The sequence below is a fragment of the Equus caballus genome, chromosome 3 (assembly GCF_041296265.1).
Source record: "Equus caballus isolate H_3958 breed thoroughbred chromosome 3, TB-T2T, whole genome shotgun sequence".
In the NCBI taxonomy this organism is placed as follows: domain Eukaryota; kingdom Metazoa; phylum Chordata; class Mammalia; order Perissodactyla; family Equidae; genus Equus; species Equus caballus.
The window spans coordinates 94,950,726-94,969,837 of NC_091686.1; the positions used below are offsets into that span (position 1 = coordinate 94,950,726).

At 42.6% G+C, this 19,112-nt stretch overlaps 1 protein-coding gene across 6 annotated transcripts in view; it reads right to left on the bottom strand.

Moving 5' to 3' along the window:
* The window catches only part of TBC1D1 (TBC1 domain family member 1), a 217,238-nt gene that overhangs the window by 75,385 nt on the left and 122,741 nt on the right, over positions 1-19,112 (bottom strand). For 2 of the 6 annotated variants that reach the window (XM_023638234.2, XM_023638237.2), the window contains 6 exons: positions 14,584-14,712; positions 13,242-13,328; positions 9,699-9,979; positions 7,364-7,525; positions 6,459-6,578; positions 5,335-5,474 (listed from right to left, as the gene is read on the bottom strand). In XM_023638234.2, coding sequence (XP_023494002.2) covers positions 5,335-5,474; positions 6,459-6,578; positions 7,364-7,525; positions 9,699-9,979; positions 13,242-13,328; positions 14,584-14,712 — 919 coding nt within the window. The remainder of the gene's footprint in view (positions 1-5,334; positions 5,475-6,458; positions 6,579-7,363; positions 7,526-9,698; positions 9,980-13,241; positions 13,329-14,583; positions 14,713-19,112) is intronic. The other 4 variants (XM_070264002.1, XM_070264003.1, XM_023638236.2 and 1 more) reach the window with 2 other exon arrangements.

Genomic DNA, 19,112 nt, shown 5'->3' on the forward strand with positions numbered 1-19,112 from the left:
ACGACTGACTGAAGCAAGCAGCCCAGGCCTGTGTACAGGTCAGTGCTTGAGCTCTGGGGCACAGACCTACGAGCTCTAGTCCTGTCTCCCTTGCCCACTAGCTCTGTGGTTTGGGGAAAGTGATTTAATCCACTCCAAGCCTCTGCTCCTTCACCTGTGAAACGGGTATAATAAAAATGCCAACCTTCACAAGGTTGACTGGCAATTAAAGGAAATAATTTATGTAAAGCACTTGCCATAAGTAAGGGCATAAGTGATTATTATTATTTTACCAATTCAGAGTGTTAAATGCTTTTATTTTCTCTATCATACAGAGACTTTGTTAGTGTTGTCAAGTCAATTCTGACTCCTAGTGCCCCTGTGTACAGTAGAGCGGAACCCTGCCCGGTCTTTTTGCACCATCCTCTCACTTCCAGCACTGTATGAGACAGTGTTCTGCTGCTATTCATAGGCTTTTCATGCCCAATTTTTGCGGGGGTGGGTGGCCAGGTCCTTCTTCCTAGTCTGTCTTAGTCTAGAAGCTCCACTGAAACCTGTCCACCATGGGTGACCCTGCTGGTATTTGAAATATCAGTGGCATATCTTTCAGCATCACAGCAGCACGGAACAACCACAGCATGACAACCAACAGACAGGTGGTGTGGTTCCCTGACAAGGAAAGGAACCCAGGCCATGATGGTGAAAGCGCCAAATCTTTTTTTTTTTTTTTTAAAGATTGGCACCTGAGCTAACAACTGTTGCCAATCTTCCTTTTTTTTTTTTCCTGCTTTATCTCCCCAAGTCCTCCCATACATAGTTGTCTATCTTAGTGGCAGGTCCTTCTAGTTGTGGCATGTGGGACATCGCTTCAACGTGGCCTGAAGAGCGGTGCCATGTCCGTGCCCAGGATCCAAACCAGCGAAACCACTTGGCCACGGGGCCAGCCCCTAAAGCACCAAATCTTAACCACTAGACCACCAGGGCTGGCAGACACGGAATACCTATAATATAATCAAAAAATTCAGACAGCATTTCTTAATTCTAACAGAGAGCAGAACGAACAGCTTACAGAGAAAGAGGAGGAAGGAGCAGGGAGTTAAGAAATCACTAATGAATAAATATTAAGCTTGTGAGCATCTAAGCAATCTACTTGCCTTCCTTTAAAAGTCATAAAGCCTATGTGGACTGGAGGAATCTGACGATAAAGACAAGGAATGAGTAAATGCTGGAGTATGTTACAAGAAGGAAGTGCTATGGAAAATAGCAGGATAAGCAGACTGGGAATGTCTGGCAGTATGACAGGGAGGGTGCAATTTGAAATAGAGTGGCGAGAAGAGGCCTCATTGAAAACTCAATTTTAAGCAGTGGTCTGAAGCAGACGAGGGAGTTTGGGGGTGGGGGGCTTGGTATCTGGAAGAGCATTCCAGGCAGACGAAACAGCCCGTGCAAAGGCCTCAGGCAGGCGCATGTGTGGTGAAGCGAGGGGCCCCAGCAGGAGGCTTTGATGTATCACGACACCCACTTAGTGCTGCAGAGGGTCTCTCAGGACACCTTCCTGCAGGAGACGGTGGAAACACTGACAGCAGCTGAACAGCATGGGACCTGGAAAATCAGTCACGATTACAGACTAGGGATGGAAGAGCAGCATCGCTGCGGGGCCCTGCCGTGTTCAGCACGTTTATCAAGCACTTACAGACACAGAGGGCTCCTCAATGTTACCCAGCTCTCTACAAGCGGTCACCAGGATTGAGCTTCAAAACCACCCCAAAACCCATGCCATAATACTTCACAGGGACAAAGTGCTTGGTAAAAAGCTTTAAAAAGCCCTACTCAAGTGCAGCTAGAGTGCAGTTTTTAAATTTTTATACAACAGTTTATGCCCCAAGGGACAAGATACAATAAGAGCCAAGAATGTGAGTTAATCACTGAAAGCAGAAACAGACTAGGAAGGTGACCCCGTATGCAGAGAACGCTGGAACAAGAGGAGGTAAGGGCTGGGGACGGAGGAACGCTGTGCTGGCGCAGGGCTCCATGGCGACACAGCGTCTTCAGAGGACAGGGCTCTGCCTAGCGGGGACCCAACAGTAAAACTGCGCGAGGGCCAAGGAACCATGGCAATTAGCCTGGAAAGAGCTGTAGGGGAAGCAGCGTCTTCTAGGGCTCTCCGCCCCCTGGAGAACAGGAAGTGGAAGCACGTGCATGCTGTGTGGCTTCAGCGACCAGAGCGGACCCAAGGGATGGAATGACAGGGGGCAGGATTTGGCTCAATCTAAGAAAGTGCACTTGAATTTTATCGCTACACATTTAAATGCATTATTCAATCTCCACAAGCACTCCCTGCATGGGATCGCCCCGCCATGCTGGGGCGCTATTTTTAAACATCGAAACTCCACTTCTGGCGTCGGGGCTGTTCTGTCGTTTCGGCCGCAAATCACAGCTCAGTCACCTCTCCGCGGCCTCCCTCCGGCCCTGTCCCTCCCCCTCAGCCCACGCGCACCCCACCCCGTCACAGGACCCGGGAGGAAGAGCCCTCTGCAGCAGGAGGGCCTCGCCACTGCAGCAGGGGAGGAGTGGGGCACCGCCATTCCGCTCACGCTGGCAGCAGAGGAGTCAAAACCCGGGCCCCGGGCCACGCGTCTCCGCCACCACGGAGCTCCACGCAGCAGGAGGCGCTGGCGGGGCGGCAGCTCCGCGGCGCCCCCACGTGGAGGGGCTGAGGCAGGAGGAACCGCAGCCCGGGAGCACCGGAGGGACTTCCACAACCAGGGAGGTGACTTTATACTGGAAACGTTCGCTTCACTGATTTTATTTCTACGCTTATGAATTCTGAACACTTTTAAATAAAATGTCAGTAAACGCATCATGCTCCCGTATCTCAATCAGTATGGCAAGAGGCATAATTAATCCTATGCCACCGGTGAGAATTTTAGAAAGCTTGCACCAGTACACGGCTCCTAAGGAAAAGCTGGGATTTGAATGCAGTCGCTCTGCTCCTGCTTGCAGAGGAGGCGATCCTAAATGGGCTCTAAATTCCTTCCCTACATCAACACTGTGACCACCTCAGAGCCTCCCAGGCCCAGGAGGCCAGCTCTCTGCTTTCCTACCAATATGCCAGTGACCCCAGGAAAACCAGTCAGCAGGACATTTGGGTACTCCGTTGAGTATTATTTTGAGTACCATTTGCAGCAAGAGAGATGGACAATACCAAGTGCTCCGTTCTCAGTTGCCTAGAAACCATGCTGCCCAGGGTCCAGGGTATCAATGGGATCTGCTAGTGCTCTGACCCCTGGGGCAACAACCAATTACCCCATCTCATTCATTGCAAACTTCTGCCCTACAGTGTCAGCTAGGCCAGAATTCACCAAAGAACCCTGTCAACTGCAAATATCACACATAACAATGCACCTTGAGCTAACTATCCACCTCTTACAATATTCCCAGACTAAACTGACTAAAAAGAAAAGCTTCCAAAAGGAGAATGTGGACCCAAGCTTCCTTCCCTTTCCAATCCTAACGCTTCTCCGGCTGGGCTGACACAGGAGCCAGTCCTCTCACCTGCCCCCAGTGCACTCTATTCGCCCTCTCCGGCTTGGGGTTCTCCAGGGAAGCATCTGCCAGCAGTGACTAACCTTCCGACTCAGGTCCTCAGACACTGACTGGGAGATAGTAGTGTCTGTCTGGAAAGTGGCCACACTTCCGCACTCGGGACAAGAGTGACCCTGGGGTGGGGCCTGCAGAGATGGCCAAGTTTTCGTTAGAGGCCAGAGTTCCAACCTGGAGCACGGCCCTCGGGGCTGTGCACTGTACAAGCCTGATGATTTCTATAGCCACCAGCCAAGCAGACCCCTTGGCTTAGAAGTTTTAAAAGAAGCTTAGAGACGAAGGAACTGGGTCACACAATCTGGCCACCGGACATTACTAGACAATCTGAAAAAATGAAATCTTCAAAACTAAACTCTCTAAATTGATATAAATTGAAATAACTCAATTTACTGAAATTTTTTTAAAATCTCACTGAATTTATAAATGCAGTCTTTCTAGTGTTCTCTGATGTTGCTCCTGCTGGGAACAATAGTATAAGAGGCTGAACACCAGTGTTCCAATCTCATATTGGTAACAAAATAACGTGATCACTTTACATTAGCTATGTCTTTAGATTTTCAAAGTACTTTTACATTTATAATTTAATTAATTCCATGAGATAGGAAGAGCCAACATTACTATAACCATTTTCCAACTGAAGGAACTAAGAGTAAATGAAGTTATATGATGTATGTCACAAAGCTTGCTGAGCCCAAACCGGGCTCTAGTTTAACTTGGCAGAGGATTCATTTTTTAAATTAAATATTAAGGAGAACTCTCAGGGAGGGGGGAAGGGAAGTGGGGAGAGAGAGAGAAGTGACAGAGGGGTGGGGGGTGAGGCGAACAAGCGGGGAGGGGTCCAATAGTGCCTCCTCCCGCAGGCAGGTACACAGAACCTCGTCTGAAAACTCTCAGATTAGCCTGTGCTGCTTCCTAAGAGTCGTACAGAAGTGTGTCAAGGGACAAGAGTGAATCCACACGACATGCCATCTCCTCAGATTCAGGTAATCTTGGCAGTTCTACTGTTTGCTTTGCTTTTTTGAGGAGAAAATGCTTTCTGGTTAAAAAACACTGTGGAAAGGAATTATCTGCTGTTGAAAGCTTATGATATCATTGGTTAGAGAAAAATCTTAATTTTAGTCAGAACTGCATTTAAACTCATGTTTTACATTATAACTCAACGTACGAAGGCCTAAAGACGGACTTTTCAGCACACTCTATATTTATTTGGGGAGGACAAGAAGCATGAGAGGGCACAAGACGGTCCTCTGATGCCACAAGACTGAGTGACAGCAACTGACCCAGCAGGGAGCATCACAGTGTGACCAGAGTACTGGGATCGGGGGTAACTCTAAAACCACACCACGCGGAGGCAGCGTGCAAACCCACACTGCGACTGCAGACAGGGAACACAGACCAGCTTGGGAACACAGTGGGAAGGGAAGGAGGGAAGTGGGGGCAGCAGGCTGAGCCCCTCAACACTCCCACGGGCATGGTGGGTGAGCGGTCTCAAAAGCTCAGCAGGGCGACATTTTTAAGACAAGGTATTGCAAGACGCTGAGCCCTGGGATCGGTGTCCCTGGAATTTGGGAATCCTCTGGAAACAGTGATAGGCATGGTCATTGGAGCTGCTTGCCCAGGGAACTTTAAAATCAGGGGATGATTTGGACTGGAAATCTCATTTTGCCTCTTCTTCCACCAAATGTACTTTTGTTACAGGTAAAATGCACGCCAGAATCTAGCAGCTTCCTTTCTGCTAGGGGTGGGCCTTACCTTCATATCTGCCGGGAGAATCGCACGCTTTCTGGGGGGTTGCCACTCGGAGGAATATCTGCTGCCTCCACGAGTGTCTCCGTGTCTTTACGGGGGTCCCACTGGCATCCCCGAGATGGTTGGCTTTGGATTGAAAGTCCCTAAAATTACAAGATGATTGCTTTAGGACTGGTAGGGAGATAGAAACAGGTACTTTAGCTTGACTTTTTTTCTTTTTTTTTAAAACACAGCACTAAACTACCAATTCTCTCTGTATAAGCAAACATAATTAGATAATCACAGGCACCAAATCAGGCTCATGGTGGGTCAACACTCCTGAAGGACTGCTTTCTCACAGGATGCTTTTAATGAACACAGCAAGATCACACCCCTTTAATTTATTTCTACTGTAAACGATATTAAGAAATATGCTGCACACATCGTTAGCTTCCAATTGGGCCTCTCTTGGTGCCGCTTCGGAAAAGAGAAATTGCCTAAAGGGGGCACTGTCACCAGGGCCGCCATCTGCCCTAGACTGTGTGTGGGAATATTTTCCCAGCAAAGCCTGTCTCTCCACAGATCACCACCAAAAATGAAAAAAGTTAAATTACACAGAACCATCAAGGCAATAATTATGCCGTCACTTGCTGATGATGATTGTTCCAACATTTGCATTTTTAAAACTACAAAACAAAGTATATTTATCAATGTACATAAATATAATCTCTAATCATTAATTTTCTTCCTATTCCCAGGACAACTTGGGGGAAACCCTAATTCACACCCGAGTATATCCCCACAACTAAGCAATCATCCAAACTTACAGATCAAACATCCTGATTTAACCCTGACAGCCACATGCTCACTATCCAGAAACAGTGCTATCTCTTAGAGAACTGGTTAAGACTTTCTTTAATCTTCTGATGATAACACCACATTAATAAACTAATCCTAGTCAAAAATGGAGAACAGGTCGAATGCACATTTTTTAAAATGACATTCAGTAAGAAAAAAGTTTAAGAAAGAAGATACAATAGATTTAGCTAAAATGACTTTTTAAATGACAAAAGAACAGCTAAAAATCCCTGTACATCCAACAACTCAACACTTCTACCCAGGCTTGAAATATCTAAATTAAACCCTACCTTTTTGTGTTCATAAAGTCAGAGGTGTTATTTTCATCTACAGGAGCCAGAAATTTTAGAAAATTTGGCACAGAGGAAGAAGAATGAAGTTTTTTCCGCAGGGCATTACGGTAGGAGATGCTGAGAGTTTGGTTGAAGAAAGAATTTAGGATAAAGAAATACAAACACACAAAGTATAAAACATAAACTTCAAAATAAAAGAAACATTTTAGTTCTAATGCTAAGAAAATTAAACCAGGTAAGAAATTAAAAATAGTTTACAAGTGAGATTTAACTTTCATTTTCCATCAGTAAAATTCCACTTTTAAATGAATGGAATCAATGAATTAATTGAAAAACATCAATCCATTCAGTTATGCAAGATGAATAAATTCTAGAGATCTGCCATACAACACTGTGCCTATTGTTAACAATACTGTGTTGTGCACATTGAAAATTTGTTAAGAGAGTAGATCTCATGTTGACCATTCTTACCAGAATGAAATAAAACAAAATAAAAATCAGTCCATCTTCCAAAATGACTGTTCCTTTCAAACTGGAAAAAATAATTTTCCTAAATTAATCAAGAAGTTTCTGATATGGCACAACTTGTAGTCCATATGGTCAAACACAGTGTTGTTAACCTGTGCATGTGTGTGAACTAGGGCAGGGGCAACGTGAAAATAAGGATATAAAAAACAGCTTGCCATCAAAGTCTGTTTTCATAATAATTGAGAAAATTAATGAATAGTGAAATTAAGTCGGTTCAAATGAGAGTGTGAAATAAAACCAAAAACAGACACACACACACACACAAGCGGTGCCCCAGGTTCTCTGCAGAGACTTTCCCTCCATTCAGCACAATCCTGTGTGTGAACTTCCCAGGAAGACAAACGACACTGAACTTGCCATGCGAGTGCGCTCACCTCTTTGGCACAGCATTCCCACTTTGTTCTCCACTTGAGTTATGTTTTAGGTACTTAAAAAAATTTGGCGAGGAGGCGGAGGGGTTAAGACGAGGTGGAGGAGCAGGAGCTGAAGACTGACCTGAGCAACTTTTAGACTCGCCAACAGGTGGATGATCCACACTAAATAGCAATTAGAGAGAAAGCAGGGGGGATTAGAGGGGGAGAGGGGACCGCTGCAAGAAACACGGAGGAAACAGGAGAGAACGGACATGGCTGTGGGTGTCCCATCATTCCAAGAGGAAGCACCACAGGGTGAGAGGGCAGCTTTTCACTTCTCTTCTGCATCCCAACTCTTGCTGGCAAAGGTAGTTTTCATTTAAAAAAAAAAAAAAGAGTATTGTAAAATAAATCCTACTTTATTCTTATTGCCTGCCAAAAGCTATTTCTCTTTTTTCTTTTTCCTCTTCTTCTCCCCAAAGCCCCCAGTACATGGCTGTATATTCTAGTTGTAGGTCCTTCTGGTTGTGCTATGTGGGATGCCACCTCAGCATGGCCTGATGCGTGGTGCCATGTCTGTGCCCAGGATCCAAACTGGCAAAACCCTGGGCCGCCAAAGTGGAGCATGCAAACTTAACCATTCGGCCCCTGGGCCGGCCATCCTTGATCATTTCTCACATGTCTATGCACCCAAGAGTACTTTGCCTTCTATTCCCTTTTTAGGAACCAACAGGAAAAAAAAAACTTTTTAAAATTAAAACAAAAGAAAAGGAAAGCAAAACAAAACCCAGAGTTTTAAAAATACACCTCTCTTTTACACGAACAATAACCTGCCTTGAATTTCAATGTCTCATTTCCTGTACGTAAATGAGAAAAGAGTCCACAAGGAGGGCAGAAAGAAAAATAGGTGTGCTGGGGAGGGGGAGGTTTCTCCAGCCCTCTCATCACCTCTGTCCAGCGTGATCCATCAGGACGCTGCCTTCCTAGGGGAGACAGGCAATGCACCATCGGGGCCCCTAACTTCCTCCCACCTCTGGCTTGTGTAGAACAGAGGCTTAGCAAGAGAACTAGGAATCCCCAGACAGGAATGTTTCCATTAGCACAGAAAATGCCAGAAATAGAGGGGTGGGAACACAGTGGAGAGACCACACAGAAGTAGTGCGTATACAGGGTTTTAAGAAACAAGAACCGCATAAAGCCTCAAACTATGCTTGTCTCTAAAATGTCCTATTATTAAATGACTTCTGAAGTGTGTCCTGCTTTAGGATCATAGTTATCCAGCCGAATTCCAAAGAGCCATCATAGCTATTTTCAATGACTAGTGACTGAAAACAAAGCTGAGAGGCTCTCCTCCATTGTTCGAGGATTGTTAACGCCGTCACTTCTTCACTGGACACATTCCAAGCACCTCCGCACGGACCCTCCATTATCCGTGTGTGACCTGTGCCGACACACGTCCTGCGGCTTCTGTTGTCACCAGTAAGAGGAAGGCAGCGACTGTACAGAGGTGTGGCCCTACTTCATATTTATAAGGTGAAGGATTGTAAAAGATTTTAAAAGTTGTTTTTAAAGATAACTCGGAGTCCATTTATGGTCTCTGACACTTAGGGTCAAATTAATTACCAAGGGACCCCAGAAAGAAGCAGGAGAACTTCGGCTACTATATTGCTTACCCATCTCTATAACCAGGAAATTCCAGTGCTCATTAGAGCCCAATTATTAAAATTAGTACATCTTGGTTAGAAGAATCTAGAGTTCTCACACCGATGGAGATTTTAGAAAACATCTATTCCAATTTTGTCACACAGAGAAGTTAAGCAAATTTGTCCAGGTCACAACCAGTTCAAGGCAGAGCTGGGACCAGGGCCCAAGGCTGCTGCGTCCAGCACAGGCGTCCGGTGGACTCTCACGCTCTGCTCAGCACTGATCACGCATCTGCGTCCCACTGCAGAAATGTTCCAGGTTTCAAATGAGCAGACTCACCCACCTGCCTACTCACTACTTTCCCTTCAAGCCAGCAGCTACGTTGCAAAGTCAATACTGCCTCTCACACTGTTTGAAGAAGGATTATTAGACATTTTAAGGGCTATTTCTTCTCAGTTTTACCTGCTTCCTCATAATACCTGTACTTCTTACTTGAATAAGTAACAAATATCTCTTATATCCACATACTCCCCAACACAGGAAGGTGGGAGGAACATGCCAGCGCTTCAAGTTTTACCTTCTTAAGCCAAGTAAAACCGGACTCAGGTTTCTGTTGCACCCAATAAACCTATCCGGGTTACACATACCTGGTTAGGAACAGATATGCCCCAGCTATTTTATACAACAAATTTACATTTTAAACAATTCTTACTTTCGTTCATGAGGCGTCTCTGTGCTCACTGAGTGATACCTCGTAAGTTTTCTTTGTGAGACCCCTGGAGACCCCTGGGCAGGTTCCGGAGGTTCGTGGCTTTCCACAGGGAAGTGACTCAAGGTGTTTGCACGCCTTCTGAAGGCCTGCTGCGGGGAGAGCGGGGCGGGCTCTTCTGCGGGATGGCTCTCTGAGTCACTTGACAGGTCATCCGAAGAGCCAAGGAGCCTGAACGAGCTCTCAGAGACGGGCAAGGCCTCCTTTTCACACACAGACGGCTCCTGGCAGCAAAGAGACAGTGGATCAGACATCCCACAGGGAATCTGTGGGATTTACAAATCTCTAATCCCAGGGGCAGGAAAACATTTCAATATGTAGGCACATCTGATCATAATCCCATCTAGAGGCCACCAAAAACACAAGGAAATGAAGGCCCGTTAAATGCCTGCTTGTCAAAGACACAATGCCAGTTTGCTGCACAAACAGGGAAACTGCCCAAGTGCAAGTCTAAAAGGACTAAACCAGAACATGTAACTGTTCTAAACAAAACCGAAATAGTTCCCTCTCTCTAGAAAACAGCTCTCTGCTCGTAAGAAGTATAAGGAGGGTTGTGTAACTTGTCTGCACTGTTTAAAGACATCAAGAAGTTCTGTCTCTCTGCCAGCTGTGTTCACACAGGTTACACCCACATTTTAAGGCTCTCTCTGAACTTGACCTAATGCTGAGATTTGGTAATCTTGAGGATTAAAAATTATATCCTACATTATTCTTAGAATATGAAAAATCTCTCTCTCTAGGTACTATTGCCACAATTCTGGGCAAATCACTTAACTTCTTCCTGCACCTCGATTTCCTCATCTGTAAAAGAGGATAGTGAAAATTCATCTCACTGGGTTTCAGAATTAAGAAAGATAACACAACTGAGAGTACTTTATTGACTGTAAAATATTATACAAATATTAGTTATTCTTTTATTAGATACTCAATGAATTTACTGAGGGGGTACTCAAACGTTTGTTGAGAATCGTGACAATAATTTAACACTGCAGGCTTTTGAGATGTGTACTTCTTCAAAGGAGTGAACTGCTACATAACTCATGCACACCGACCCTCAGCACTGCACAGCCAGGACATGCTTGGTGGCCAATATATTTTTCTCAAATCAAAAAATATAAGAGAAAATGTACCAGTTTGTCCCTCCTGGAATTGCTGGAAGGGATAAATAAATCAATATGAAAAAAGGAATAAATGCAGCTAATGGTGGACTGGAGAATCTAAATTCTGTTATTCCAGCTACAGTTGAGTGCCTTTTAGATGAAAGGTATTAAGGATTTTAACTTAAAAAATTAAATTTATGTTTATTGAGGGAAGAGGTTATATACACTTATTTTGTAGGAATTAGATAGGAAAAGCTTAATTCCTAACATACTATGAAATGTTAATTATTTTAAATATAACTGAAATTCTTCATTCTTCAGGACTCTTCAGCTCCAAAGACTTGTAAGGATTTAAAACTTGTCTAGGATCACAGCAAACCACCTCCAGCACGTAAACCTGTTCATCTCAATTCTCATTAACATCCCTCCAAATTATGTGAAAGAGCTACCCTGCTGCTTACTCTTACACCTGAAAGGGCCACTCTGATGTTCAGCTTCTTTGAGACTCCTAGATGATCAATTTATTGGAAGAGACCCAATTACATAAAAAGCATACCTTTACAACAGTTTCTCAATCTCAGGACGAAAAGACGACGTGAAGACGTGCCCATAAAAATACACGTACACCACACACAGGTGGCTTCTGAAAAGTTGCATTTCTCTTAGAATTACCCTAGAAATTCAAGCTATATGTATATTCCTAGATCTGTGTTTTCGAGAAGAATTTTTTAAAAAGCAGTAAGACTTACTGGAAAAGTCACTTGAGTGACATGAATTTCTCTATTCACACTGACCTACCTGGAACACCTTCTTCCCTGTCCACTTCCACAGGTACAACTCCTACACTTTCTTCAAGATTTAATTCAAAAGCATCACTGTCTCCCTCCCCAAGCTTTCCCTAGTTCCACTGATCAAAAGTCACTCCCCTTAGCCCTGCTCCTGCGACTACTAAGTTTCCACCGCCTCTTATTCGAACTCTCAGGGCTCCTACACACTCTACTCAATGCTGGTGTCATCCGAGTATCTGTCATCTCTCTCCGACCAGCTAAGTTCCCACAGGGCAGGGGCTCTGTCCTGTTCATCTGTATACAGCAGATAAACCATGTTTCCAAACTTAAAATGAATTGTGGGGTAGAATCAGTGTGTAGTAGATGGAGGGCAGACGATGCTACTTTCAAGTACATTTTAACTTAGAAAATCACGTTCAGAAGACCAGCATCTAGGGCCTCACTCTCCAAAATGGGTCCACAGACCAGCAGCATCAACATCACCTTGGAGCTTGTCAAAGAGTCAGCATTTCAGGCCTCACCTCAGGCCTACTGAATCGGAAGCTGCACTGTGACCCAGAACCCCATTGAAGGTGCACCTAGAATTTGAGAAGCACTCATCTTATGCAGTGTTTCTCAAATTGTAGAATGTAATGCATTAGTAGGTAGTGATATCAATTTAATGGCTTTCCATTAACATTTTTTAAATAAAAGAGAATAAGAAAATACCATTATGTATTACATGTTGTCTATAGTAAACGTTGTTCTTTGAAATTTTATTTTGCATGTGTGTGTGTTTGTGAATCATCTCACAGTGTTAAAGGTGTTTCTTACTATGGCTTATGATCTAAAAACTTTGAAAGCCACATGCCCAGGAGAGATCTCAGGAAAACTCAGAGTTCCTGTGGTAAGGAGCTGGCCTTCACAAACACTTCCTCTTGCTTGCATCTGAGGGTGCTCCTGTAGCAGAAGGAAAGCTGACCTCTCCAGCACAAAACCGAAATCCACTTTTTGGTGGTTAAAAAGTTGAACTAACCATGTTTAAATATGCTTAAAAGTCTAGAAAGGAAGAAATTAAAACAAAGACATAGACACAGGTTTGTTATGAAAAACAACAGCGAGATTGCTCATTATCACAAAGCTGTGCTGGGTGGCAGATGCAAGGGGCGAAGCTTATTTGCTTATTTATAAAAACAGTAATGTTTAATTATAATCATAGAGCCAGCTAGAGGATAAAGTAAGTTTCAGGAAGTTGAGTGCTTCTAGGAATTCACAAACCCACTTTTAAGATTTTCCCAATTTTAATTATTTTTAACATCGGAAAATATACTTGAGAAAAAAAATCCATTGGCTGCTTGTGATAAATTAGATCTTAGTGGTCTAAAATTGTGGTCTTGTTTCTTTGCCTATGGAATGGCCATCTGCTTTGTTATGTAAAACTTTAATGTTACAGTACAACTGCATGACCAGCCCTCCATCTGCACCCAAAAGTCTGGAAGCACCGAATTTTTCACGATTGGAGCTTCTTTTGTTCCTTTTGATAGGCTCTGTAGATAGGACATGAACAAGACCCATTTGCTGGTTTCTTCAGGGTGTCATATAAAGAAAAATGTGCTTACTTTGCTGGTGTTACTTAATGTGCTGGACACGGAGCTGTCCAGATCCAGACTGGCAGAATGTTCCTGCAGGCCTCTGGCTTTATTACCCTAATAAAGAAAAGGCAGTCAAGTTACGACCCTGAGGCTTCAGCAAAGGTGTCAGCTGGAAATGCCTTGGTCTACTTAAGCTCAGGAAAAATGCATCTACTGAGAAATGCTGCTGAGCACAGACGTACATTAAGACATCAACATTTCTGTCATCTTTTTCTTTTCTTAATAACACACCAACCTAAATGTTCTAAAACACCTTGTGGATTAGTCATTTGGCAGGGATAACAGGCAGGAAGAAGAAACAATTCATCTATGAAGAAAAGCAAGTGCTAAAATAAGCATACTCAGCGACCCTCTCCCCTGTCGTCATAAACCTGCCAGCTGCATGATGCTCAAACATTCCATCCATTTGGGAGCTCTCAAAGGCAGCTCTCCTAACCCTGGTTTTGCAAATGAATGGTTTTTAATTATCTGTAAGGATGCTGCCAAATTCTCAGAAACATCTTCAAACAAAATAAAATTTAACTTTAACTAAAAAAATAAAGTATGTTTCAGATGGAGTGTCATGAAGTCACAAAGAACTATAAGAAGATATTGAAAGGTGTGAAACTTTGAGAAAAAAAAAACTGAACCTTCATTTCTTAGAAGTTTCATCAAAGATATTTACACTCATGGGGGGAAGTAATTTCTTAAATACATCCCAGACTGATGAAGACTTTATTCTTCCTAGAGTTGCAGGTCACAAACTTTTTCTGTAAAGGGCCTGATGATAAATCTTTCATGCTTTGTGGACCATATGGCATCTGTGGCAACTTCTCAACTCTGCACAAACGCAGCCTCAGACAACAGGGGAATGAACTGATGCGGTTGTGTTTCAATAAAACTCATTTACAAAAACAGGAAGTAGGTGCTATTTGCTGACCCCTGCTATAGAGTTCTAGACACATGGCAGCAGCAGCTGACAGTAACTGGATTTTTCAGTTGTGCTTAGTGACACTAGGGAGAATGGCACCCATATCTTGGTGTGTCTAACTCTGCTCTTTATAAGACTGGCCGATGAATGACATTCTTTTGGAAGACAAAAAATTCCGTGGGCTATTGTGTAATACAAAAGAGTGGAGAATTTTTCTAATTCAGGCCAAGTTAAAGACTGAATTTTAAGTACAGATAACACTGTTCTAAGACTGAGAAGACATTTAAAAAGGTTTTACCCCTCTATGATGAACACTGATGGAATAACAGTAAAGAACTGAATCTCATGCTCTCTTAAAAAAGTGATTTAATTTAAATTAGGAGAAATTATGCTACTTACCCGGGACAAAATACTTTCCAAAGACTCTGTTAAAGATCTCTTTGCTTTGTTTTTCAGCATATCTAGCCTAAATCGAGTGGCACTGGGTGCGATTTCACTTCCAATATTCTCTGCTGCAATCTGTGATGTCTAAAAAGTGAAACAATGAAAAGTTAAGTCACTTACACAGCTTCTTTCCCTCCTTCCTCCTTTTTAAAAGGACTGAAAAATCTCTAGGACGCATCCGTATTTTTCCTTTTTTGCTGAGGAGGATTCAGCCTGAACTAATGTCTGTTGTCAATTTTAGGGTGTACCTTTTTGACCCAAGGCTATTATTCTAATTCTTTCTGTGACCTCGTATCATCTACTCCTGGGTGACATGGCTGAAAGTCCAGGAAGTAATTTTGCCTCAAAGAATTGCTATGCCTACTCCAACAAAATGAGGAAATGTGCTTAGAAACCAATCAGTTAATACAGCAGTTCAGAGCTCGGGCTCTGCAACTGGATCAGAGATCTGTCATTCACTAACTGTGCCCTTACGCAAGTTACTTACTTTCTCTGAACTGCAATTTCCTCTTCTGTAAATTGAGACCAACCTCAAGATCTAATCACAACACCGTGTTGTAAGATTAAAACAGGTAAAGCATTGGGCACAGCTTCTGGTACAAAGGTAGCTATGATTAGCTTTTCAAAGTAAAGTAACAACTTACCTTCTGGGGCATTTCAGAGGCTGAGATTTATCTCCTGAAGAATCCATTCTCTCTGCCTGTACTAGTCCCTTCATCCCCTTGTATAGAAAGCTCTCTTCCCTACTTGTTCCACTCTCCTGCCTACTATTTCCATCATCCCTTTCATTCTCCTCTGTAACCAAGCTTCTCTCCCTTAACTGACCATAACAGGAACCTGACAACACAATGGAGTTTGTCTGCCAACCACTAAACGAAGTTTAATGTTACTTATTAACAAAAAGGTATTTTTGTTAAAAAAACCTACACAAATCCTCTAGATTAAATTGTTTCTTACTTCTATAGATTGTTACCTGATTGCTTCCTGCTAGATGATGATTTTGTTAGAAAAACACACAAGCACACACATCCTCCATTACAGTAAAAATCAACAACTCTTTTTGCTGTTACATTTTGTGCACCCTCTCCTTTGGCCGAGTTAACATTTTGCAGGTGCTGAGAGCAATGAGGAGCACAGGTTCTGGAGCTCGGTGCCCAGGTGAGGTGCTTCTCTGCTGCTCCCTAGCTAGGTGGCCCTGGGCAGGGTATTACCTGCTGCCCTCCTCAGCTCCTCCACCTGCAGACTGAGGACACCCAAGGAACTCTCCTCACAGAGCAGCTGTGAGGTTTAAATGAGTACACACTAAGGCATGCAGAACATACCTGACACCCAGCAAATGTCAGCTTTCACGATTACTAGCTACTCCATTTATTTCTACTTTTAACAGAAAACATTACAGACGTCTTTGAAGTCTCCTGGAACCACGCTCCTTCCTCCATCCGCAGAAGTAACCCCTCTCCTGAATTTGGTGTTTATCAACTCAAATTTTGCACTTTTATATATATGTATGTATCCATAAAACATATTTGTTGGTTTACATGTAGTTGAAACTTTAAATGAATGTATCATACCGTACATTTCCTTCTGTAATTAGCTTTCTTATAGTCTTGTTTTCTAATTTATCCGTGTTGACAAATGTTCTTTGATTCACTCACTTTAATCAGAGTGTAATATTTGACTGTATGATAACACAATTTATTCATGTTCCTGTTGTTAAACACGATTCCCTTTTCTTGCTTTTACAAAGGAGACTGCAGTAAACTCTCTTGTACATAGCTCCTTATCACACATGTGAAAGTGTGTGCAAGGTAAATAATTAGCAATGTCCTTGCTGCGTCACTGGGTCTGTGCATATTCAGCTGTCAAATTTCTCTCCCTTAAATGATACCAATTCATCTCTTTTACACGATATTGTCAAGTGTTTCAATTTCTGCCAGTCTGATGGGTATAGATGGTCTCTTAATTTGTCTTCTCCTGATTCCTATTATAGTGAAGCATTTTTCATTTTATTCAGTTATTTGCTGGTCAAAGACCTTACATGTTCTTTGAAATAATGAAATCCTAATTCACCAATGAACGTTACACATTTTTCAAGGCATAAAAGAGAAAGAAAAGATTCTGGTAAGAGCTACATTTGGCTTTGTCCGGTCATCCAGAATTTTACTTCTATGAGAACTGGAACATGCATTAAAAGAACTACTTGGCTTAGAACTTTAAGAAGGGAGACTATCACGTATCTTCGTGTTTTCATAGAGTACACTGAGCACACTCTGGACACTTAATACTTGCTTGCTGAAGAAGAAGTGAATAAGCAATGATCACCAGACAGGCCCACAGAAACATGCGCCTGAGGTAACACACTCACTCAACAAATGTTGACTGAGCGCCTGCCCAACCTTGTGCACCATGGGCAGGGGCCTCACTAGTTGCAAGTGGTCCTGTGCAATCATTTCCCCAAAATAAGCCTGTCCAGACTCAAGGCAGCCTCCAGAGCAAAGGGAATTACCCACAAAGGGCCCTCAGCAGCCTGCCTCCGACCCAACGCCAGCTCATTCACAAAGTTAAGAAGCTGTGGATTTGCTTTCAAACTCATAACAAAAGTTTTCATAAAATAGGACCATCTTGAGTTCTGAGACATCAAGAAAATACTAGCTACAAAACTAGTAGCATGTAGTAGATCCCACACAGACAGAAGAAAAACTGCACTTGTGTTTTTCTTTTTTTAAACCAGGCCACAAATATCTCTGTACAGTTAATTCAATGCTGATTCTGCTCTCATCTACCACCTAGTGAGATTCTTTCTATCGTCATAATTCAAGTATAGTTTGAAAATAATTCACATTTAGAAAATAACGCACGTTCAGAATGTAATTCATATTTAGAAAACAGCATATCCCTTGTTTATTTAAAAATAAGCATCTAGAAGTTTCTCCTTTGAAGATGATGCTGGTTCGTGGATAAGTTTCTAACTAGGGCTCTAGAGTGAACTGTATGCAGTTGTCATATTGCCCATCTCTAGACAGATGGGCGAACTCTGAGCCTTAAAATTTGGAGCCAAGTTTTAAACTGTGATGCTACACTAAAGTTCTCAGGTCAGAACCCACCATCCTGGGGGTCACAGCGTATCTCCTAGCAGCCTTATTCACAATAACTAGCACCTGGAAGTAGCTTAGGTGTCCATTAAAAGGAGAATGGAGAAAAACTGTGGTACTGACACAATACAATAAAAAGAAACAAACTATTGATATACACAACAATATATCAAATGGATGAATATCAGAAATATTATGCCAGAACTAGAACAGCATATACTATATGATTCCACTTATAAAATGTTCTAGAACAGGCAAAACTAATCCACAGTGAAAAAAATTCAAAACAGTGGTTGCCTGGGGGAGGAGTAGTGAGGACTGACTGGAAAAGAGGTACGGCAGTGCCTCCTGGTGTGATGGAGGATGCCCTGTATCTCGACAGGGGTTTGGGCTACCTGAATGTAGGAAGTCCTCAAAACTCAGCATCTCGAAACCTGTGCAGCTTACAATATGTAAATTTTCTCTCCAAAAAATTATGAACAAATACTGACTTCCAGTTAATGATATATATGCTACAGTGTTTAGGGATAAAGAGTACTGATACCAGAAACTTACTTTGAAAGGCATCAAAAATAAGGTACAATAACGATGGACAGATATTTGGGAAAGCAAGTATGACAAAATGCTACAATCTGGATAGTGGCTGTATGAATGCTCATATGTAATTCTTTCAACTTTTCTGTATGCTTGAAATTTTTCATAATAAGATGTCAGAAAAATAGAAAAATTTATCTACTGGAAAATGGACCCAGGCAAACCAATGAGTAGTTATATAACACTAAATTTTGTTAGTTAAACCCCTAAAAAGCATAATAATTAAGATAATGTCCTTGGACCTCAGACACATTGGCCCCACCACTCCCTAACAAACTGCTTGAGCTCTGTTCCCCGTGGCCGGTCTCTAACATCAGTATTATACCCCCACCACAAAAAAGTTGTTTTAGAAGAAACAGAATAATTCATGTCAAGAATTAGAACTGTATCTTGTAAACGGCAAACATTCAATAAGTGGCAGTTGATTTAATATTATTAATTTTTACACCAGCTCTGTGAATACAAGTACAAATGATATGTCCATTCACTAAAACACGACACCCTCTTATTTTATTAATTTATAAGTCTTTGCCCAAAGTGAATCCTTTTCCAAAAGATCAAAGGATTCATTCAGTTTGTTTTCCATTTTATGAAAATGATTCCTCTGACAGCTTTCCAACTGCCATTTTAGTCTTTGAACAGCACGTGCGGCGTCCCCACTGGCTCTGAGAAGTGCTGCCCTGAGTCTGTGCTCATCGTCTTCTGTCCACTTTTGAAGGCCGGTGGCCAGAGAAGTCCACCGTCAAAGCCATGGATCTACCTCTCTCTAGGTCAGATCACAACACATTTTCAAAGGCT